This window comes from Alosa sapidissima, chromosome 3 (assembly GCF_018492685.1).
Source record: "Alosa sapidissima isolate fAloSap1 chromosome 3, fAloSap1.pri, whole genome shotgun sequence".
NCBI classification, from domain to species: Eukaryota; Metazoa; Chordata; class Actinopteri; order Clupeiformes; family Clupeidae; genus Alosa; species Alosa sapidissima.
In genome coordinates, this window is record NC_055959.1 from 16,215,261 (window position 1) to 16,238,782 (window position 23,522).

Below are 23,522 nucleotides of genomic sequence, written 5' to 3' on the forward strand. Positions count from 1 at the left end.
CATACACAATAATGGAGATAATTATTTTATTCTCAATAATTTATTTGCTGAAATATCTAAGAGAAAAACATGGTTTGGTATTTCACATGTAATCGTGAGATGGTCTGCATGTTTTTATTTTGCCTGCAACAAGTCTCCACAGAGGATGTCTGCGACAAATTACAATTCTATCTGATGTAAGGTGCTTGGTGAAAGTGTGGCATTATGGGTAAGACCATTGTGAGTTTATCATTTCCAAAACTTGGTTGCAAATAAAATGGCTTTTCGAATGATCTAGAATAAAACATACTAACTAAAATGCATTCCCTTCCATTAAAAAAAAATAGAAAAAAATATATAAATAAACTAAGGCTAAATGTGTTTTTATGAACCACCAGTTCGTCCACAGGTGATGAGTTAAAAATGAAACTAGATAAAATTCCTCTTGACTGCTTAACGTGAACTGCTAAATAATCTAACCCTACCAGTCTAAATTCTCCAAATGCTTTTAAAGACCCTAAAGCTGTGCTGTGTGTATGCATGCTTGTGAGAAGTATCAAATGACACCTGACTGCCTTAACAATGGTCACTTCCAGAACTGGAGACCAACACTTCCAGATCCTCATTCATGTAAATATTGGTCAGATCTTGATGAACATCGGATAAGTATTTAAGTTTGGTTGCTTTCTGATTTTTGCATGATTAGTCATGGCTTTTTGAGCCAGGCAACTGCACTGCCTGACACTGAACACTGGAGTGCAAACCTCTGTGTCCACTTGCGTCACAGCCTGGCTGCCCAGTGAGTGGACGCAGATGGGCCTCATCCCTTCTGTTCCACTAGAGCTGCTAGACTCTGCACTGCACTGTACGTGAACCGCAGGACCTTCATGATGATATGGTGAGGTGGACACAGCACCACAAACGGTGAAGATGGTCAAGGATAGTCGGCTACCCACAGATTTGACATTTCAATATTCAGCTGAAAGCATGCAAGTGGTGTTCCTGTCACCTTTGCAAAAGACCATGTGTTCATATTATATAGATCATCTGTGTGCACTTAAACAGCTCTTTCACTCACATTTAACAATACAGAGCGCTTGTGCAGTTTATCTAGAGATTATATATGCGCTCAATTTAGACAATATAATTCCAAAACACATCAAAGAACAACAAACACCTTTGTATAATAAGTTAGTTTCACAAGACGCTGCCATACCTCAGTTGTCTTGGCTCAACGACACCCCCCTATCTCATCATTAGCAGTGCAGTGGCCCAGTTGAGCAGCATACGGGGGGAGGATCCAACGTTTTTTAAATGGGGGGGGGGGAGGAGGAATTCAAACAGTGAGTTTTCTGCTCCCAGTACTGTGCGCGTTAAAGACACTTGATGGAGTGATGGGAATGATATTTGAAGGGAGGGAGGGAGGAGAGTTTATACAGGCCCTGTGGCACCTGTTGGGGGCGCTGTGGAGCTGTTTTGGGATTTTCCTTTGTGTCGCTGTCCGCCTCGTCGTCTGCCACCGCCAGATTTGGGCTGAAAGATGGAGAGGGGAAAAAAAAAAAAAAGAAAAAAAGTTTTAAATTATGCTAAAAGAACATGTTCTGTTAAATGAAGGTCACGTAAACACAGTAAAACAAGAAACAGATGTTGCATGCTTTACCAATATCTTTTAAATTATCCTCCAAGAATAAAAGAAACACTATTGGTATGAATGTAAGTAAAAATACACACACACAGACATACACAGACTCACATACAGTAACACACAACAGAACACTGATGGGTCCAGGACCATGTCCAACAGAACCAAACAGTCTATTTGCTATGTCCCTTTTACAGCATGTCTCCAGAGCGAGAAGGGACAATGGTCACCTGCGGGAGCGACCAGCCCCACTGACCCGCTTTTTACCTTGTTCTCTTTGTTGCCTTCTTTACTCTGGGGGTCCTCCTCCCCCTCTGTCTGAAGCGGCCAAGCAGCACCAGAGAGACAAGGGACGCGTTAGGGGTGCGGGGAAAGGGAGGATTACGAGGAGGAGAAGGAGGACAAGGCAAGGGGAGGACATGTCATGAGGAACATAGACCAGATGAGGAATGAGGCAAGATGAGAAGGAAGAATGATATGAAATGAAATGAGAGGGGGAAAATGGTGCACAAGTGGGCCATGTGAATGATGAGGATGAGGGCATTTACAAAAAAGAAAGAGGGAGTCCAATGATGACGTCAAGGAAGTGTGGATTAGACGGGAAGAGTTGAAGAGAGAAAGTGGAAAAAGAAGGATTAGAGGAGCTGTGAAAGCTTAGGGACATTCAGCAGGAGAGGCAGAACTAACAGGGACTACTGTACATCCGACAAGCAGACCAAGCAGCCCTTCTATTACCGCTCTCATCATATGAACTGCTGTTTATGCAGCCATCTTGAATTGCATTTGTATTGCATTTACTTACGGTTTTCATAAACAAGAAGGTTAAAATGTATCTACGTTGATGTATATCTTCCCTGGGAAACCTTTTTATGGCTAGAGCTTTGTTATTACAGTCAAGCATTATCTGAAGCATCAGTTCTCCTTCAGAAGTGCAATCTTCTCCAAGGCCTCTCTTACCAGTTGCTGTGTTGTGTGTGGAGTGGATGGAAGTGCTGCACTCATAGACTCCTCATTGGTTGGTATCGACCCATCCTCTCGACGGGGCGGGACTTTCTTTGTCGATAGCATCTTGATTTGCGGAGGTTTGGAGTTGGAGGGCTGGTTATTGGTCGACTGTAGTAGCTGAAAATGAACATCATTTCCTCTTCATTTGGTGCAATAACAGTAACAATAGGCATTCAGCCAAGACATCCCAGTGAATTGATGCATGTACTGTACCTTGCAGAGATGCCATCAACCACAACTGTCCAACAACTAGAAATTAATGTTTTAGATCTGTGGTGTTTGGCCGTTAGCTTGCTCATTTTAACACTCTTTACTTAAAAAGTCAATTTCACCGGTAGCATTACGAGACTGCATGGTACTGGCTGGTGTATCTGACCTTAGTGATGGTGCCCACAGCTTTGGTCCTGCCCTCTCGGAACACCAGCCTCTGGTCTGTGTGCAGGTACTCAGGGGTCTTGATGAAGCGGAAGTGAACGGAGGCCTTGTCCCCTGTTCGTAAGCAGTCCTTGTTCATAGAGAGGATTGTTGCCGTTTGCCGGATACTTCCGCAGTGCACTGCAACACACGTTTGACACACAATGGTCACAGTGCAAATTAGATGCTAATCTGTGTAGGATACACAGATAAATACACTCTGCACTGCATCTTAAATGTTATTCCTCTGGTATTCCATGTCACTTTGGATAAAAGTGTCTGCTAAATGAATAGGTGTAAACGTACATCACTTTAAGTATAGAGCTAGCTGGCCATATGAACTTATGGTGAGGCCATCATGCACCAGAGGCATTGAAAAAATGGCTTTCTGGGTTGTCTAGTGGAGGGCTGTGGGGAGGCTGTATATGTATCGTCATGGTAAGCTGGGATAACTGCAAGCAATCATGATGCCTTAATCAAGTCTTACACAACTGTGTTTTGTGCCTGCTTGTATGTGTGTGTCCATGAGTGTGTGTACGAGAAAGAGGAAGAATGATAAAAGACATATACCCATTGCCTGGTAGCGGGGGGAGATGGTGGTTGGGTGGTGCAGCACTAGAATCTCGGCCTCAAACTCCCAGGAGGCCTGTGGGCTTAGCTTGGGCGACACCATCACCATGCCCTTCCTTATGGAGGAGCGTTTAATCTGGGAGACAGAGGAAGATGCTTTTTTCAGCTTTACAGTTGCACTGGCACTTCCTGTTTATTTGGCTGCCAAATATATGATAATTTCAGACAACCACAATGAAAAACAGTGTTGCTCTGAACGCAGTTCATGTAGTTTTTTTTTCTAATCTGACATTAATGGCCACTATTGCTCTTTAAAACAGTTTTCAATTTCTGTGTTAATTTTCTGCTCAAAGAAGTCAGGAAACCCATGTTATAGCCAGTGCATTTAGCTATAACAGGTGTATTGTGTTGGTTAATAACAGCCACACCATTTTAGCCTTGAAAGTTTTAGGAGCGGATTGCAGAGCCCAAGGAGTCCACGCTTATGTTTTGTTCATATTTTTTCATTTCAGATCAGATCGTTGGTTTACATCTGCTACAACAAGAAGAACCTTAAATATTTTACATTACACATATTTTCAGCAGGAAGTCTGGGTAGAGCACTGACCTTTTTCAGTGCAAAAGAGGCAGTCTGTCCACCCCGCACTTCCTTCACAGGCATCCTTTTGCGGTGAATGGATTTGACAGCGATGGGCAAGAAACTTCCCAGAGGGTCAGGACCAAGGAGCATGGTATCATTCAGACGTATCAATCCACGTAACGTAGTTCCCGATACTACGGTTCCCACACCCTAGTGACAGCAGTAGGAAAAAAATATATATATAAGTGGAAGCTACCAACCTATCAAAGTGTGTGTGTGTCTGTGTGTGTGTGTGTGTCTGTGTGTGTGTGTCTGTGTGTGTGTGTGTGTCTGTGTGTCTGTGTGTGTGTGTGTGTGTGTGTGTCTGTATGTGTGTATTCTTTTTGTCCGAATACTGACTGGCACTGAGTAAGTGTCATCAATCTGGAACTCGGCAGGCTCGTCGTCTTTGAAAGACGCTCTGGATGACAGTAGGTTGAGGAACATCTTCAGCAGGTCCATATTCTCTCCTGTCACATTGGAGATCTGGAAGATCGGACACATTCTGCAAGAAAAAAAAATGTAAGTTATATATTCCAAGAATTGATTATCTATGCTAAAGTGTGTGTGTGTGTGTGTGTGTGTGTGTGTGTGTGTGTGTGTGTGTGTGTGTGTGTGTGTGTGTGTGTGTGTGTGTGTGTGTGTGTACATGCATGTACGTATCCACATTGCCGTGAAAATCTGTACCTCTCAGAACTGAAGTTTGATGCAGTGACGATGACGTCGTCTTTATTTTGGACCAGGACAGGGATCTTCCTGCACCCTGGGGACTTCAGTAGTCTCTGCAGAAGTTTCAGGGTCTCTGAGGAAAGACACGAAGGTAAGACTTGAACTCGAACATCACTATTGATATTTAACAAACATGAATATTTACTGTATGTGACCATCATGACAGGAGCTGCTGACGATGCTCACCTTGAAGGATGTTGGCTGGACACATGTCAATTTTAGTGACCACCACAAACACAGGCACATTCAGGGCTAGCGCCAAGCCCAGGTGCTCCTTGGTCATGCCCACAATTCCTGCATTACTGCCCACCTGAAGGACCGGGGTTGGGGGGGGGGGGGGTCAGTCAAAGTGGGCTAGTCTTAAAAAGCATTATATTCACAAATAAATTGATGGTCAAGCATGTTCATACTTACCATTAGCATGCAGAAGTCCGGTAGGTGGCCAGTCATGCCAAACACGGTGGTCTTAAGGTACTTCTCATGGCCAGCCAGATCAATGAAGGTGATGACTTTTGAAGACTTCTCACAGATCTTGGTCCAGTCAAGGCTGCCTCCATGGCTGTCGGGCTTATTGACCACCTAATGAAGGAATGAATGAATAAATGAATGAACAAGCATTTTGAATGTTTAGTCAGTGAAAAGCAATCTGTAGCAGTAGGAGAAGCACTTCACTTTCCTCACAACAACATACTCCCTTCACTGACAAGAAATACTGATGGGAATTGGGAGCTGTCGGAATTAGTCTTAAAATGCTGTTGCTGTTTTATAGGACAGCATCCACACGACCCTGAGAAACTACATGAACTAGTCAGTGACTGGCCAAGATTCATCCTGTCAGGATGCCCACCTCACCCTCCTGGTCGAAACCCAGGATGTCGTTGCCCACACTGCTGGTGCGGCCGCTCTCCATCTCGTGCTTGTGGCGGAAAAGCTTCTGGCGGGCGAAGCCTCGGCCGTTGTCCAGCTCGCCGTGGGTGAGGACACCCAGGAGCGTGCTCTTCCCTGCGTCTACATTGCCCACCACGGCCACTCTGAGAGAGAGAGACAGACAGACAGGCAGACAGACAGAAAGTAAATAAGTGAGAGACAAAGAAGAAGTGGCTATTAGAGGCTATTACCATCACTGTTTCTTGCATGTTCTGACATCAAGAGTGAAGCATTCACAAATAAATGGTTTGCCTATATAAGAGGAAGAGATGTGACACAAAAAGACATTTCCCCTGGGATGGATCATTGCTTGACTCACCGGACCTCCAGGAAGTCGGCCTCCCCGACGCGGCGGCGGATGAGATAGTCGCGCACCTGGCCTCCCGCCTCGGTCCGCTCCCTCAGCAGAATAAGGTCGGCCTCGATCTGCTCGCACATGGACTGCACCGTGGCAACTGAAGCCTCCATGTCACTCTCGTTAAGACCGTACTCTCCACCATCTGCACAGGTGAGACAACAAATGAACAACAACAACAAAAAGACCAAGAGGCCTAAAGTTTTTGATTTGATACACCGCTTCAGTTCACATTCATCATTTATGCCTTTTCCATTACAGGCTACATGCACAGCTGACTGCTTGTGGTAGATGCAAAACAGGTCGTCATCCCTGAAAGTACAGATCCCTGATGTTGAGCTTTAAACCTCAGGGGGCGGACAGGTAATAATAATACTGTGATCCAGAGTGGGTAAGGTTTCTGTAGGCCTACATTGGGAGAAGGAGGTTTAAATGGCAAAGTGTAATGACAACTAGAAGTTCAGTGCTGTGCAATGTACTGTAAAACCCTGTGGACAGACCGGTTGCTTGTTGTTACAGTGCTAACAAGACACATGTATTATGTACTGTGTACATGCTGTCCACACACATGTGCCGGAACCATTATTATATGGTTTTACACATGTACAACAGGTCCTGTTGTAGAGTTATGTCCTTTAACAAAGGTACAAAACCATATGACTATGGGAAACTGTCTGTTGTTTCTGTAGTTTGTGGCCTACATTATTTAGACAATACTAAGGAACTAAGAAGCTCATATTCTGATCAGTTGGTGTGTGAAGGCACCTGAGAAGTCTGACCTTGACTACAACTCAGTAAAGGAAGATTTGTAGTCACACTAGAGTTATGTGGTGTGATAGTTGTAAGGAGGAAAATGTTTCCGATTCAATTTGCTTAGGTACCTCAGCGTCTCTCTTATTTCCCTTTCAAATGTGGAGGCCTGAATTGAGTAGAGCATTTCTGATCTGTGTTGCCTCCCTCCAGATTTCCATAAATCCATCTATCCATCCATCCATCCATCCATCCATCATCCTCTGTCTCCTTACCTAAGCCCACTCCCACAACGTAGATGGTCTCTCCACATCCTTCGTCCATCCGCTCTCTCAGCTGCCTCAGAAGTGCATCATACTGCTCGCCGTTTGGACTGACCAGAGCCAGCTGTCAGGAAAATACATTGACCGTGAGATACTTTCAGCATAGCAACCGACTGTACTGTAAATCTCTCACGTTCTGTTGGACACACCCAGTCTGACATGTGGGGGCAGCAGAGTTGAACAGATAATTGTTGACAGAGAAAGAGCTATTCTGATGCACTTTGTTGCTGCATGTTGCATCATTCATTCACTCTGCACACAACTGACACAGCAGCAGTCAATATGATTTGGGGGGTGGACCTTGGATCATATACATTTCCAGACATGCATGGCCAGGATAACTTGAAGATTTGAATATCAAAAGCAAACTGACCTCTCCTGTCTCGCAGATTCAACCCTCAGACAGTGACAGTGACACACACACACACACACACACACACACACTATCGCTCTCTCTCGCAATCTCTCTCTCTCTCAACACTTAGTTGATAATCAATTCACATATGAATAATCAATTCACATATGAGAAAATGCTGGGAGAGGTCAGTGATTTTGCTTTTATTAGTTGAAACACCTGTCACAAGTGGAGGAAGTTCCCATAGCTCTTTGGCGAAATGTAGGCAAGTATAATGTTTCGAAGTCCTGAAATGCTTTCTTAAAAAGTTAATAATTACTTCCATCAGTTATAACTTGCGTTTAATCTCATCAGCTTTGTCAAAATGATCCATTAGATTTGGGCACCTTACTGCATAACGGCACTGTGTTCAGGACAGGGATGAGAAGCCCTGACTCAACACAGGACTACGTTAACGGAGAAATAACTATCCCTGAAGCCAGCATGACCCTGGCTTCCGTAAACGAACTCTGACAACATCTTTGATAACAACAACGCTGGCCAGACTCGTAGCTTGTTAATGATACCGTTTAGTTTCTTAACTGAGAGGACTTCCTCCTCACACAACCATAACATTCACTACAATTAGCAGCTAGTTGACTAGCTTTAGCTATATAGCTAGATAGCAGACTGTCCTCATCAAGGTACATACAAGGTGCATTGCTTGCTAACGTCTTGCTTACGTGCAAAATTAAATCATCAACGTTTTGCAACTATCTAGTATTAATCTAATATTAATTATGGTGATATAAACCTAAAAGGTTGCACAGGAGTTTGCTGGCTGGTCAGTGGCATGCTATGTACAGTCCATAGGCCTACCTTGCTGGAGAAATCTATTCCATGATCCCCGCCCTCGCCGTTAAAGGTCTCGCCGTCCTCGAAGCAGTCCGCCTCTGCGTCGTCTCCGCATCCCCGTTCTGGAGCAAACATGCTAGCAGGCACAAGACTGTCAGTAAGCATAGGAACAGGGCTTAAGCTCGGCTCGGTTGCCGCAGCCATCGATGCCATTCTTCAAACTTCACAGATGTCAGTAACTAAAGGATATTAACGTTACACGATATAGACGGAGAGTTTAGTCAGTCTAGCAGGCAGGCAGGCTGCTTGATTTGTTGTGATGCCCGTTGACAGCTAAGCTAGCAATAGCTCTCCTGACAGCTAGCTGCTGTGACGTTACACCGGTTTCGTGGCTAGCTAACTCGCTATCTAACGAGACACCTACATATTGCTGAATAGAAAGCCCACGTTGATCCAACAAACAAGTAATAACGTTAGATTTCAGACATCAACTGTCAAGAAGTCAGTACTGACACTAGGTTTGTAGAGTTTGGAAACCGTACACAATCATGGAGACACACCTGTCAATTAATTATTCAGCACCATTCTGACCAATCGGAAAAGAGACTCGCAAAGCATGCCTTTACACATCCAATCGTGTTTAGAGGGTTGTTCATCTCATTAGGTCAATGAAACCAATGATCTCAGCAATTTCAAACCTGTCCTGTGAAGTTTCACTTGTCTATGGGGTTATTACACCATGCATTTTGCAAAGCAAGGGTTCTGATAGATTCCTACAAACGAGAGCAATTCATCAATGACTAAAGTAGTGATCTGCCACGTCAATAAACTGTCAATACAAAATAACTAAAACGACTAGGCCTACCCTGATACATTGGTCATAGATAGACCTATGAAAGACTGTCATTAAACATTTAGCTTACCTGGGGAAAAAAAATATCTATTGGTTTTAATTAGGATATCAGTGACAGTAAGGACTGAGTAAAATAAAGTCATATTAGGTTTATTCACAACAAACACCATTCGACGCACTAAAGAACAGGCTGATGCAACCACTTGTAAACGCCGAGTCCTGAAACGAGTCCTACGCGCATAATCACGGACACTCCATTTTTTCGCGTTGAAACAAATTGTCAAGGCAGTTGAAGTCATAATGGCCAGTGGTGGACGAAGTACACAAATCCTGTACTTGAGTGAAAGTAGAGATACACATGGTCAAATGTTACTCCAGTAAAAAAGTCCTTTTACATTTCCACTTGAGTGAAAGTACAAAATTGCCTTCAAATGTAGCCTAGGCTACTTAAGTATCGAAAGTAAAAGTCCTGAAATGTACAGTGTTATGACGAATGATACTATTGTTGAAATGATTCGGCACAGACATAGGCATTCCTAGAGCCTTTCTCCTTCATTCAATAACAAAACCAACTAAGAATTGTTGTATGTCAAAATAACTAGAAACAAACTAATGTGATATCTTATCTTAGATACTTCAAAGTAACCACTTTTTGCTTTGTTGAATGCTTTACACTTTCGGACCAAATCAAGACATTCCCTTTTGTGTTTGATAGTGTCATATTGTCTATCATTGTCTATATCATCATTTGCTCAATGGCATCATGAGGCTAGGTCAAGGGGTCAACAAGGTACAGCAAATAGTGCATATAACAATAACATTAGGCAACACCATTATTTAAAGCCTAGCTCACTTAATAGAAAATACACATGTAAGTACACATGTATTTGGACAGTCTTTTTCCAAAAGGAACTTCAGCTGTACTTACAGTAAGCTGTCACAAAATGCAGTCGAGTAAAAAGTAAGATATTTGGCCTAGAAATGTACTGGAGTAAAAGTAAAAAGTTTAACAAAATTGAATTAGGCCTACAAGTACAGATACTGTACATAAAAAAGCGACTTAAGCTACAATAATTGAGTAAATGTACTCAAGTATGTCCTCCACTGATAATGGCCTATGGGCAATTCCACGGAAAATGGACTTTTTGTCACATCCATAACGCCAGTGAAATGCCTTGGCATTTGTATGATGTGATTGATAACATTCATTGTTTGTGCATTTTTTCTCATGTACATTCTTCAGCCAAAAATAGCAAATGCTCAAATTTCATGTAATCATTCACATCATACCATACCATCACATTTTATTGGCGTTATGGATGTTACAAAAAACGTAATTTTCCATGGAATTGCATCCTATATGAAAGTCAACTTGAAAGTAACCTACACTATGGAAAATTATAGGTTTGTTCAGTGGTGTAGTCTACGTGATACGCAGGACTACGCATAACACTTAAAAAAACATCACCATCTCATACCGGGTACCCACTTAAAATAGGCAAGGAGGATAGGCCTATTAACATTTGGCGCTGATCACAGTATACCCATTACAGCTAGACTACACCACGTTTGTTAGGTTCCTTATTTGTTGAATTCTAAGAACCAGCTGATGCAAGTAGGTTAGCTATGGTGTAAAACGCCTTAGGGTGGCAATCCATCCGGATTTCGTCCGGACAGTCCGGGTTTTCAGCCTTCTGTCCGGACAGAGAGGGTGTCCTCCTTTTTGAACTTTTGTCCGGATTTTTGGCATGAGTGGCCATCTGTCCGCATTTCAACAGCACATAGGCTGCGCCTCATTCCAAGGCCCCTGACTCACCGCTGTTTCATGTCAACGTGTCATTTCTGACCCTCCGCCACCACCGTAGGCTATACATCACAAAACTCTACCTATTTACTTTTTGCGAAGTAGCTGATGCGACAACTCACCTCGTGATTGAATAAATGAATGCTGCACTATCCCGGTAGGCTAGTTGCATATGCCAAAACTAAAGACGTCTTTCAACTCTGGGTGGTATTCTGAACACCGCTTTGCTACCAAAAGCGGGACAGGTGCATGCATTTTGTAAACTGTGAAACAGATGTCAGCTCCAGGGGTAAGAGTGCCTTAAAGGCACACTGTCACAGACAAGCACAAACAGAAAGCCAGATTGGCCGGGCAATCCTCTGTGGCATCGTTTTTGCTCCAGCAGCAACCACAGCTGTAGAGCTCATTAAAACACACAAAAAAAATTATGTACTATGTTATTATAATAAATAGTTGCCTTGTATGGGGATGTTGGAAGTGGAAATTGTTGACTAATGTGAGAAAAAAAAACACACAAAACAACAACAAATGTTACTACAATAAATTATCAATAAATAGGTGCCTTCTTCTAAAGAATTGTTTTTTTTTTTAATGTTATTCCCCACTAATGTTAGGCCTATACCTGATTCTGTGTGTGTCCTCACTTTTGGACCTTTGTCCTCACTGTTGGGCACAAGTGTCCTCATTTTCAGTGTCATGGCGGTGGTCACCCTAGCCTTGATCTGTGTAATCATGGACAGCTCCTTTTTTTGTTTTATTGGTATATTCAAACCATCTGTAGGCCAGGCCATCTTAACAAGACAAAACAATACTTTTTCTTAGCAAAAGTTAAGCAAGAAAATAACCTCAATGTTTGTTTTTTAATGGTGGTTATTATAATTCTCTAACTGGGGTAACTATACAGAAACTCAGCAACAGCACATGTCTTTATTTATTCTTCTCCCAAAACTACATGTCTCTCAGTGAACTCCTGCATGTAACTTCATACTACTGCACCCTAGTGGTGGCTCCATAAATACAGGATACAACATCCCTCCACCCTTAGATAAGTTACACCCTCATCTGAAATAACAGACCCTTTAACATCAAACAAATAACATGACATAAATCAATGCTAACTCAGAGTGGGGGTAGACTGCCCCAGCTCTGGTGGACTCAGAACGGGGTTTATTCTGCCCCAACAGTTCTGGCCACTCTAACTACAAATCAAGTTTGTCAGGGGCCTTCCTTGTCCTACATGAACGACGAGGGCACTCCACTGGCTCCCCAACAGCTGGCTCTTCTACTAGCGGTAGTGGAGTCTGCTCCGCTGTACTTTCATCACCCTCCGCAATAGCACTAGGCCTTTGTCCGTGCTCCTCAGGCTCTGTCTCCGGCAGCTGTTCTGGCTGTTCAGCTCTCGGGGCATCAGCATCCCCGTCTGCTTCAGTGTCTTGTTTGTGGTCTCCGTGTAGCTGGTGGCGACCCTCTAACCCCCTTCTCGCTAAAAGGTGGTCCATATGGCGCCTGAGCACCTGGCCATCCACCTGGACTTTGTAGCTGAGAGGGCCGGTGCTAGTCATTACCACTCCTGGTACCCATTTCTGACGACCTGTAAAATCCCTCACCCACACTTCAGAGCCCGACATCAGTGCCCTGGTAGGTCTGGTGCGGTTCCCCCTACAGATCATGCGTTCTTGGCTCTGGAATACTTTGGTCTGAGTGTCTGGCTTTAATAGGTCCCATCTTGTTCTGACTGGACGCCCAAACAGCATCTCTGCTGGTGACCTCCCCGTAGTTGCATGAGGTGTCGATCTGTATGCTGCTAAGAACCTCGATATGCGTGTCTTCAATGACCCTCCCGACCCCATGGTTTTCTTCAGGGCCCTCTTTACCGTCTGCACTGCTCTCTCAACTACGCCATTTGTGGATGGCTTGTAGGGGGCAGATGTTATGTGCCTTACACCATTGGATGCCAGAAATCCCTTAAACTCTGCACTTGTGAAGTACGCCGCGTTGTCTGACACTATCGTGTGGGGAAGGCCGTAAATGCTGAACATCTCCCTTAAGTGCTCAATTGTTGCTGCTGACGTGGCTGCCCAGACTGGGGCCACTTCCAGCCATTTTGAATGCGCATCTACTGCTATCAAGAACATCTCCAGAATCTCCATCTCCCCAGAAACGGACCTGCATTGTCTATGTGAATGCGTGTCCATGGCTTGCCAGGCCATTCCCAAGGAGATACTGGTGCCTGGGGAGGAGTGTTACGTACCTCTTGACAGATAATGCAGGCATGCACTTTCTGTTCTATTTCATTGTCCAACCCTGGCCACCACATGTGACATCTGGCTGTTGCCTTCATCCTCGAAATTCCCGGGTGTGGCTCATGAAGTTCATCCAGCAGAATTTCACAAGCGTGTGGTGGAACCACCACACAAAGTCCCCAGAGCAGGATGCCATCTTCCACACTGAGCTCTACTTGTCTTTTAAAAAACGGCCTCAAAGCCTCAGCTGGGCAGCTGGGATGCCATCCCTCTTTGACGAAACGGCAAACCTTTGCCAGTGTAGGGTCCCTTGCAGTCCACAACTTCAGCTGCTGACTGGTAATAGGGGCTGTCTGAAGCTGTTTTAGTAAGCATGTCAGCTCGGCTGGTCTGTTTGTCTCCTTGGGCCTTTCTGGAAGGGGAAGTCTGCTGAGACCATCAGCGTTTGCAATGGTAGGTCCTGGCTTGTATGCGAGGACATACTGATATTGAGCCAGCAGTAGAGCCCAGCGCTGGAGACGTGGTGAGGCTGCCGGCTGAATGCTCTTAAGCTCCCCAAGGAGGCCCAGCAGGGGCTTGTGGTCTGTTTGTATGGTGAAGCCACGCCCGTACACGTATTGGTGGAACTTTTTCACTGCAAATATTACGGCAAGGGCTTCTCTCTCTAACTGCGAATAGTTCTTTTCAGCTGGCGACAATGAGCAGGAGGCAAAACAGACAGGTCTCTCAGAGTCATCCATCCTGATAAAACCGCTCCTACTCCGTATGGAGACGCATCACAAGTTATGATTAGGGGCAATTGTGGGTTATAATGGACGAGCAGCGTTGAAGCTGACAGCAAGTCTTTTGACCTCTGGAATGCTACATGCTGTTGAGAACCCCATCCCCACTTTACCCCAGCCTTTAAGAGGCCATGCAGAGGGGCCAACACTGTGGACAAATCAGGAAGGAATCGGCCATAGTAATTAATCATTCCCAGGTAAGCACGCAGTTCGGTAACATTTTTGGGCTCTAGTGCCTCCCTTATTGCTCTTACTTTCTTCTCCAAGGAATGGAGACCAGCGGCAGATACCCGATGTCCTAAATATTCAACTGCTGGAGCCATGAATTCGCACTTAGTGCTTTTTAGCCTGAGACCTGCTTCCTCTAATCGTGTCAGGACCTGACTGAGTGTTTGGAGATGGGCTTCTTCTGACGGTCCTGTCATCAGGACATCATCCAGATAAACAGTTGTGCATGGAATTCCTGCCATTGTCCTCTGAAAAATTGCACAAGCTGAAGAAACTCCAAAAGGGAGACGTGTGTACTGGAATAACCCCTTATGAGTGTTAATCGTCACCAGTTTACGCGAATCTTCAGCTAGAACCAACTGTAGGCATGGGACATGTCTAGCTTAGAGTAGCTTGTGCCCCCAGCCAGTGTAGCAAAAAGCTCCTCTATTCGAGTTAGAGGGTACTGTTCTAATCTTGAAGCTACATTTGCGCTTAACTTATAGTCTCCTCCATAGTCTCTGGTTTCATCACAGCCACGATGGGCGCTGACCACTCAGAGTGTGTAACAGGTTCAATGACCCCTGCTGCTTGTAGTCTGTCTAACTCTGCTTCAATCTTAGATCGCATCGCGAAAGGCACAGGGCTGGGCTTACAGTAGCGAGGCTTGACAGATGGGTTAACATGGACACGCACTTCCATACCTTTTAAGGTCCCCAGCTCATCTCTGAAAATCTCATTATGTTTTGAGAGGACGTTTTGCAGCGGGTTATCTGACACCTTGAAGATTGGCTTGAAAAGTTCTTTCTAATTGAGTCGTAACACGCCCATCCAGTCCCGCCCCAGCAGATTTGGACCCTGATTTCGAACCACCAGTACATCCAGAGTGGCTGTCTGGCCCTCATAGTAGACATTCACCGTCATTTTACCTTTTACTTCTACCTTCTCCCCCATGAAAGATCTCAGTACCACTTCAGAGGGTAGCAATGCCAACCCAGGTGCTGCGGCTTGCATTTTCTTGAAACAGTCCTCCCCTATGACTGTGCGTGGTGCTCCTGGGTCCACTTCAAATTGCACTGGACTGTTGTTCAACTTGACTGTAGCCGCAATGAGGCCATGCGGCTTTCCTTTCAGTGTCATTAGATAATCAGTCTGTTCCTCCTCTTCCCCTGACTCTTGAGATGGAGGGGACTCAGACATAAGGTGAGCGGCTTTTGGGTCCTGCCTCCTAGCTCCTTTACCTTTGTCTTGTTTACGCCGCTTACACACTCGGGCTATGTGACCCACACGTTTACAAAAGTGGCACACCATTTCCTTAAATCGATGCGCATCTCCACAGCGATAGCAGGTTACTGGTTTTGTAGGTTGTCGTGTTTGTGTCATGGACCCCAGGTTTGCTACTTGATTTACTTGAGAAGTAGGCTGCAAGGTTTGTGCACCTTTATCTGCTGCTTCCACTGCTATTGCTTTATCAAGGGCAGACTTCCATGTTAAATCAGACATTGCTAGCAGGCGGCGCTGTGTCTGTTCACAACCTATGCCCCAAACAAACTGGTCTCTCAAGCGCTCTTCTAAAGTAGCACCAAACCCGCAATGTGTGGCTTGATGTTTTAATTTTACCACATAGGATGAGACTGCCTCCCCTGGGGCTTTTGTACAGGAGTGGAATTTAAACCTCTCCACAATTTCGTTCAGTTTTGGATTAAAATGTTGACCCACACGTTTGACCAAGTCTGTATACTTAATCTCACTTGGTTTTGATGGGGCTATCAAGTCCATCATTATTCCATACAGAGCACTGACACACACAGAGAGAAGAATGGCCCGTTTCATTTTTGCATCTGTTACCTCATTAGCTTCAAAGTAGAATTCCAATCTTTCCACATATCTACTCCAGTTCTCTGATTCTGGATTAGGGTTGCCACCTGTGTCTGACAAAAATCCTGGACATTTTGACCATCCAATCGACCTTTTTGTTTGTAAGCAACGGTGCCTTTCACACATCTAACCCAAGATAAAAACCGTCATTCTAAGCGACAATTGTATAGCTAAAATGAGTAAGAATGACAATTTCTAGTTATTTGTTTAGTTAATTGCTTTATTTAATAGCAGACCTTTATTATTTTGTTATATTTTCAACAGTTTTTAGTTGTAGACACCTGGGGGCAGAATTGAGAAAAAAAGGGGAATACATAATTAAGTTCTGCTTAACCACCACCACCCATGTTATGCTACGTCATTTTTGTAGAGCCAATAAAGCTGTGCATACGTTTATGGACGTAGGCACCCTTCAATTAAACTGAAATACACATTTTGCGCATCATGTACAAAAATCCGGGATATTCAGTGTCCAGGATTTTTATTTTTATTTTCCTGGACAGATGAATCTCCATGAAAATCCTGGACAGGTGGCAACCCTATTCTGGATCGAATGCCTCCACTTTTCCAAAGACAGACATTGTTGCAGCTTCCTCCACTTCAACTTCACTATCAGCAAACTATCATGGGGCTAACTACTTGCCTTCTTTGAGTAGCCTCGATGCAGACCTTTTTCAGTGCAAGGTAAGTCAGATCAGCATGTTTTATCCTCGTCGCCAAATATTATAATTCTCTAACTGGGTTAACTATACAGAAACTCAGCAACAGCACATGTTAAGTCCACATGTCTCTTTTTATTCTTCTCCCAAAACTACATGTCTCTCAGTGAACTCCTGCATGTAACTTCATACTACTGCACCCTAGTGGTTCCATAAATGCAGGATACAACAGTGCTATTGGTGTAACTAAAACAGATAGCCCAGTAAATACATGTACTGATAGGACTTTCAAACTAGCCTGGTGAGCTATCAAATAATGTACGTTGTCTAAAAAAGTGTAAGTATTTGTGTCTTGGCGCGTGGTTGGTGTTTCAGCTGACAAACACAGTCTAGGATTAGGTTATCTATTCAGTTGTGTCGCAACAAATTATCTGATAAGTTAGCAAGTAAATGTGTATTGGGTATGGGTATGTATTAGTCTTTATGTATGAGTCTTGTGATTTACGGATGTTTTATGTTCACAGATTCCTTCCTGGCAAATCACAAGTTGTCTTTATACAATTTTGAGAGACTGTTTCCAAGATTAAATGTCATTATGTTGGCGGCCTACTAGGCCTATTGCATACGACTTAGGCTTGGCCAACTATTATGTCAAGATCAGAAGGTCAGTGCGTAGTATGCTATTTCGGAAACATATTTGGGTTTGCCCATAGCTCACAGCATCAGATGCAATCTACTTGGAGATACTTGAGCAAATAGCTGGATGCGCATGCAGGAATCTAGTCATACCGCAGGAGGGGGCCAGAGGGCTGCTGGATTTCCACATGGGCCTACACTACAGCATTTGCATTTGACAAGTTCTGACGACCCTGTTGCAACACTACGGAGACGGACGGAGAAACATAGGAATGAAGTGTTCAGATGGCGAAACAGGGCTTCATCTGAATAAGCCTACATATTCCTGTTTTTGTCTTGTTCCTGTAGCATAGGCCTATATTATGCCCCAATCACGCAAGGTGCCACTAATCACCTTGGCTAATCATTCATTACAGTGATGAGAAAGGTAAAACATGTTGCAGCCCCGATCCAAGGACAACCTTCCAAACTAAATCTGGAATTGCGCCAGGCACTATAGCTAACTTAATGACGTCGTAGCCCTGCCAACTGTCTCATGATGTTCTCCTGACATTGCTCTGAGCGTGGTTTGTTTTTCAAAAAAAGGCACTGTTGAAATCATAGCAACCGAACTGAAAACTGGAAAGCCCTCTGTGTGCGCGCGTTGCGCCACGTTTTGGTTTGGACAGATTTTGGAGTTCACGTGGAACATCTACATACGCACAGGCTAAGTGGACAAAACTATTTATTCATGATGCCACAAAGTGTTTTATGACATTTGACACCCTACCCCTAAATATCACAATCTGGTTTAATGAGAATTCATAATTCAATCACTTACCCCACAAAATATAGCCTGATGATTTGCGTAAATATAAATTGTTTTGGTGTTTCCAGGATGCGCGCACTAGTCCGCAAACAACATTGTAGGTAGGCCTTGTGTTTTCAAGTTGAATCTGCATCTGCATCCATGGCATTTCTAAGTCCAATCGCAGTTTGGCCGAAATGTTGAGTAAGACGCGTTTTCCATTCGCAATATGCTATAGTAGGCCTAGGCTAATATATAGTTTTGCTTGCAGAGGGCTATGAAACAAATATTTTGCCATTACCCTGGAAACTCGGCGCATGGGCTATTATTAGACGGGGGGATATTATTCGTGTAGCCTATATGTTGGCTATATGCCATTTCAAATTAATCACATCTGCGGATTTAACGCCTATTACTGTAAATCGACTATGTCTTAAACTATCACAATGTTACACTATTGCTGAAGAATTCAAACTGTAATCTAAGTCAGAAACTGTTTCATTTCGTCATTGGAGTAGAGATGAAAGCGCTTAAATCCAATTGGCTGCATTCAACATCAGTCACTGAGCACGACTTGGCCCTCAGTTGATAAGCGCGTGCGCAAGTCAGACCTTTCTTCTCACTTCCATACTCGCTCCATACTCTTCGCACAGGGAACAAACTTAGAAGGCTACGATGGCAGTAAGTGTTACTTTTGTTCTTATATTCATTGTGATTTTTTCAAACAATACATGCAAATGGTCAGTCAGTCTGAATTAGGGAATTTGGTTACTGTGCTGTTGTGTCCATATAGGCTGTTATGTTTTAGTGCATTTAGATTGAATCCAGAAAGTAATGTATAGATTGTGAGGCAAGAAGTGAAAAGTTGAAAGGCTTTGAGACGTCGAAAAACACAGCAGGAAAACACAAAAATTTGCAATAAAACACCTGCAGCATCAAATAGTCAAATGTTAATATGTGCAGCATATGACTGAAATCCTCAGGTGTTGCTTCAAACAACAAAGGCTTTGTCTATAGGTTGGTGTTTACTGGCAACGGTCGATAACACTGTCAATGGTCGAAAACAACATGGAATGCAGAACAAATTCCATCAAGACCCAATTAAGAAAAGTGATGGAGAGAATTTAGAATGTCGTGGCTGAGTTTAGAAAGTCTGTATGTTTTCAACATGCTGAAGTTCAAATGGCTTATGATAACTGAGTTACTTTAAGGTCAATTGTGTAGACCAACCTCAAATTTACCTTAATTTTCTTCTTCAAGTCACAAGACATGTTAGACTTCATGCTTAGATCAGATTTAGGCTATAGAGCTACTGCAGCCACACCCATTCTGCTTTACTTTCTGGGTATAAGGGACGGAGAGGAATCCATGATGGTTCCAGAAATGAGAAACGTGTTGGATCTGGTACAGAGCCATTGGCTCAAATAGGGTCAGTAGGGAAACTGTGTGCTGACTGACCGAGGCGGCAGCTGTCCGGTCTCATCGCTCGCTGCCCCAGTCCATTGCAGAGGGAGGTGATATGTGTCACAGTGGCGAGAGAGCCAACTTGAAGGCTCCGTGGGCCGTTGCCAAGCACTCTGAGAGAGGGGCCAGTTTACACTACCGCCAGCTGAATAATGCGGAAAGAATTCCCCCCTGTCCTCACTGTATCTGCCTTCATCACTTTCTGTGGCTTTGCCACCAGTTGCTTGCTGTGCACGCCTGCTTTACACATCTTTTAGGTTTTACCTCCTTGGTTCTGATCTTGTTTCTCTCCCTGTTTGTCTACTGTCATTCCATGCCAGTTCTCATTCATACCCTCTTCCACTCTAAACTTTGTCTCTCTCTCTCTCTCTCTCGCTCTCGTCTTCTCTCTCTCTCTCTCTCTCTCTCTCTCGCTCTCGTCTTCTCTCTCTCTCTCTTCCCCTCACTTTCTATAATCTTTGACTTCCCCTTTCTCTTCCCTTGTCCTCCACCAGATTTAGAAGCCTTTTTTCTGCCAGTATAAGCACAGCTATCACATGTAAGCCCCCCCCCCAACCCCCTGCTCCAACTCCGGCTCCTATTTCCACAGGCTTGGCATGGCTCTGCATATCCCCCTGTAATCATCACAGCTTCACTCTCTCAGCTTATGTAATAGTGTGCAGAGGAGACGTGCATGTAGGGCCACACCACCTAGCAAACCAGGTTATCACACTCCGTAATAGACTACACACACCGACCTCTTTGCACACAGCAAGGATGCAGGACACATTCCTCAAAGGTTCACAAATATCAACGTTAACCAGTGAGGATTTCAACACAGAAGAAGTAGCATTGGTGAGTCACGCCTCACAAGTGTGGCAGGCTGGAAGTCACATCCCTGTGACTCACCTCAGTGAGTGCTGTAGTAATCACTTACATTATGCACAGTAACAATTTACCAAAGGGGAACAATTAATCTGTCAAGTACGGCATGACCACCGTAACATGAATAAAACATTCACTTTGGGATATAGACTATAGTGGTTACAGTATTATAGATATAAGGGGTCTATGTAGAAGCTTGGGACTCCCTTTAACATGATGGTGCCTCATAGACAGTCACAGAGTGCAGGTTTCTGTTGGACTCCTATTGGTGGTTTCCTCAGCATCTTCCCGCCTTTTGGCCCTGCTCTTTCATCTGCCAGAAGGACTGCCACAGTGGAAAATATAATTACATTTTGCCCACTCCAGCCCTATACATTAGCCACCAATTTCCGTCGCCATAATAGGAGCTTTCTCTTTCTTTCCCTCTCTCTTTCCACCTCTCTTTCTCTGTCTCTGTGTCTTTCTTTCCTTTCTGACTCACACTCAAATGCTCCAGTGGAAAATGATCACTGCTGTCAAGCGGCAGGATTTACAGGCCTGGACTGACTCTATGCCCATTTTCTAATGGTTTGTTAAAAAAAAAAAAACAGAAAGGAAAAGAAAAGCACAGATTGAAAACAGATGTTTTGCTACTGAGATGTGTGTGGCAGAAATAGCTCAGAGAGGCTTGGTGAGGTGTGGCCTTGGTCATCCTTACTGGCCATTTTTGGAATTTGTTCCTTTTTTTTTTTTTACCTTTTTTGGTGTCCTACAGCTACAGCTAGCTTAACCTTGATGCTGGATCAAAAATTAATTTCAGTGTCAGCTGTATACTTCTCTTCTTAATTAGGTAATGAACTAGTTCTGAACTCAGCCTGAAGCAGTACAATAATAATTCATTGTTGTATTTTCCATTAATTGATTGTGTATGAGCTTTGTGTTGGCTAGAAGGCACAACAACTTTCCCATGTTTTCCTGTAGGGTGTGGTGGTAATGAACATGTCCTTCAAAGTGGGTCAGACCCTAACCGTCACAGGGGTCCCCAACGCAGGTTCAACCAAGTAAGTGAAAACTGGTGTGAGCTGCATTAACTATTAGAATGGTAAAAGCGGCTCAAAGTATATGTTATGACAGACCTCTGCTGAATCTATCTTTATCACTTAACTGTACATCTACCTCCATCTTAGACTTATCCTACATGGGTCCTTTAACTGCTAACTTCTGCCATAAGCCTGGTTATGACTAAATATTTTGCTCTGAGTGGGAAGTGTTTAATACAGTGTATACAAAGGGCATGCATTCCTCAAACATTGTTTGGAAAACCACAGTGCTGTCAAACTGTTAGTCTGCATGTAATCAAAGGGCCGGTGAGATGTAATCTTTGCGACTGACCTGTGGCCCACAGCTTTGCCATTAACATTGGGAACAGCAAGGATGAGCTGGCCCTGCACATGAACCCCCGCTTCGACGCCCACGGCGACCAGCGCGCGGTCGTCTGCAACTCCTATATGGGTGGCAGCTGGTGTGAGGAGCACAGAGAGGGAGGCTTTCCCTTCAACGAGGGCGAGGAGTTCAAGGCAAGGCCACAATCCTCGGGGGTGTCTGTGTAGACCACAGTGTGTTATAGTTTAGCGCTGACAAAGTGGCCTCTAATGAAAGGATGCTCAAACAGTTGTTTAACAAATAGAAGTCTGAGATAATCTGTTAGACATAAAAGGGGTTGTTATCACTGTTAATATGAAAGTCATGATCAATGGTTGTTAATGACGTAGACTTGAGCAATACATAGAAACATGCAGCTTAAAGCACAAAGCACAAAGCAGCTTTGTTTTAGACATGAGAACCATTTTCATAAAATTCCTTTATGAGAAGTTTCCATCAGAAAGCATCAGTTCCCTCTTGTGGACATACAGTAAACAATGCTGTGATAATATAAAAGTATAAAGTTTGATACCATATCCACACACAATGTCACACAAAATGATAGTATGCATCACTGGCTATATTATATTTGTAAACTAAATATATTTTTCTGTTTTTCTCTTTCTTCTTTTCCTCCATGTTTCACTAATCCAGATCCTGATGACCTTTACCAATTCAGAATTTGAGATCACTCTTTCAGACGGCTCTCAGATCCACTTCCCTAACCGCCTGGGTGGAGAAAAGTACAAATACATGCACTTTGAGGGGGATGTCAGGATTAATGGCTTTGAGATCAAGTAGATCTGTCAGCAGCGGGGCCTAAATCATGCCTTCTAGCAAATATCTGGTTCCACCGCTGTTCTGTATGGTGCTTCTGTGCTCAGCTACACATTCTAAGTATCCAAAGTACTGCATTTGTAACAGGAAACATACTGATAACCCAACTTTCCCAGCAGGCTTGTGCACTTCTTGATGCAGGTTGGTTTTCTGATAACACATATGAAATCATGAAGATACCAGTCTTGACCACCAGGGGAGTCAGAGACTAACATATAACAGAAGACCTCTGCAGTGTTTTACCATCACATGATGGTAAAATGTGAAATTTGCAAATAGCACCCCATCTGTTCCAAACCTTTCATGCTAACATCATTCCACATTGTTGACCAATTGATTCAGTGCTGACAGTGTTTTTTGTAACAAATTGAAGCTGCATTAAAAGTCCTTGATTCAATGCAATGTGCTCGTCTTGATGTTGATTCATTTACAGCTAAATGTGTTAAAGAAACTTAAACCACGAAAATGCTCACTGAAAACATGTTTAACATGCTTGAGTGATGGTATATAGCCAGCCATATACCATCACTCAAGCAGTAGTGAAGAATTTATCTTTCTGCAGAACAGATTCTTTATATTTATATGTATTTAAAACACATGTAAAA

General features: G+C 43.7%; 2 protein-coding genes and 1 pseudogene across 3 annotated transcripts; 1 reads left to right on the top strand and 2 right to left on the bottom strand.

Moving 5' to 3' along the window:
• Positions 1 to 12: 12 nt before the first annotated feature.
• gtpbp1 (GTP binding protein 1) lies at positions 13 to 9,721 on the bottom strand. 2 transcript variants are annotated; one of them, XM_042085614.1, is made up of 14 exons: positions 8,527 to 9,721; positions 7,266 to 7,377; positions 6,205 to 6,385; positions 5,806 to 5,989; positions 5,373 to 5,537; positions 5,145 to 5,268; positions 4,917 to 5,031; positions 4,590 to 4,734; positions 4,218 to 4,400; positions 3,611 to 3,746; positions 3,003 to 3,181; positions 2,579 to 2,743; positions 1,889 to 1,939; positions 13 to 1,512 (listed from the first exon to the last, which is right to left on the bottom strand). In XM_042085614.1, the coding sequence occupies exons 1-14, from the start codon at positions 8,713 to 8,715 to the stop codon at positions 1,411 to 1,413; spliced, it is 2,031 nt and encodes a 676-aa protein (XP_041941548.1). In that variant the 5' UTR covers positions 8,716 to 9,721; the 3' UTR covers positions 13 to 1,410. The 2 variants fall into 2 exon arrangements, with proteins under 2 accessions (XP_041941548.1, XP_041941549.1); XM_042085615.1 differs by lacking the exon at positions 1,889 to 1,939 and having other exon boundaries at positions 8,527 to 9,719.
• A 2,637-nt stretch (positions 9,722 to 12,358) lies between these two features.
• On the bottom strand, positions 12,359 to 15,021 carry LOC121704906 (annotated as a pseudogene).
• Positions 15,022 to 18,903: 3,882 nt separating this feature from the next.
• LOC121706113 (beta-galactoside-binding lectin-like) lies at positions 18,904 to 23,319 on the top strand. Its single transcript, XM_042087591.1, has 4 exons — positions 18,904 to 19,032; positions 21,640 to 21,719; positions 22,064 to 22,235; positions 22,735 to 23,319. Exons 1-4 carry the CDS (start codon positions 19,027 to 19,029, stop codon positions 22,879 to 22,881), a joined length of 405 nt encoding a protein of 134 aa, XP_041943525.1. The 5' UTR covers positions 18,904 to 19,026; the 3' UTR covers positions 22,882 to 23,319.
• The last annotated feature ends 203 nt before the right edge of the window (positions 23,320 to 23,522 follow it).

Excerpts from the sequence above, each read along its gene's own strand:
- gtpbp1 (XM_042085614.1), bottom strand. The coding sequence starts at position 8,715 with ATGGCATCGATGGCTGCGGCAACCGAGCCGAGCTTAAGCCCTGTTCCT. Across the intron at positions 5,269-5,372 it reads CGGACTTCTGCATGCTAATG|GTGGGCAGTAATGCAGGAAT; the intron begins GTAAGTATGAAC and ends CCGGTCCTTCAG. Across the intron at positions 3,182-3,610 it reads CCCCCGCTACCAGGCAATGG|TGCACTGCGGAAGTATCCGG; the intron begins GTATATGTCTTT and ends CGTGTGTTGCAG.
- LOC121706113 (XM_042087591.1), top strand. Across the intron at positions 21,720-22,063 it reads CCCAACGCAGGTTCAACCAA|CTTTGCCATTAACATTGGGA; the intron begins GTAAGTGAAAAC and ends TGTGGCCCACAG. Across the intron at positions 22,236-22,734 it reads ACGAGGGCGAGGAGTTCAAG|ATCCTGATGACCTTTACCAA; the intron begins GCAAGGCCACAA and ends TCACTAATCCAG.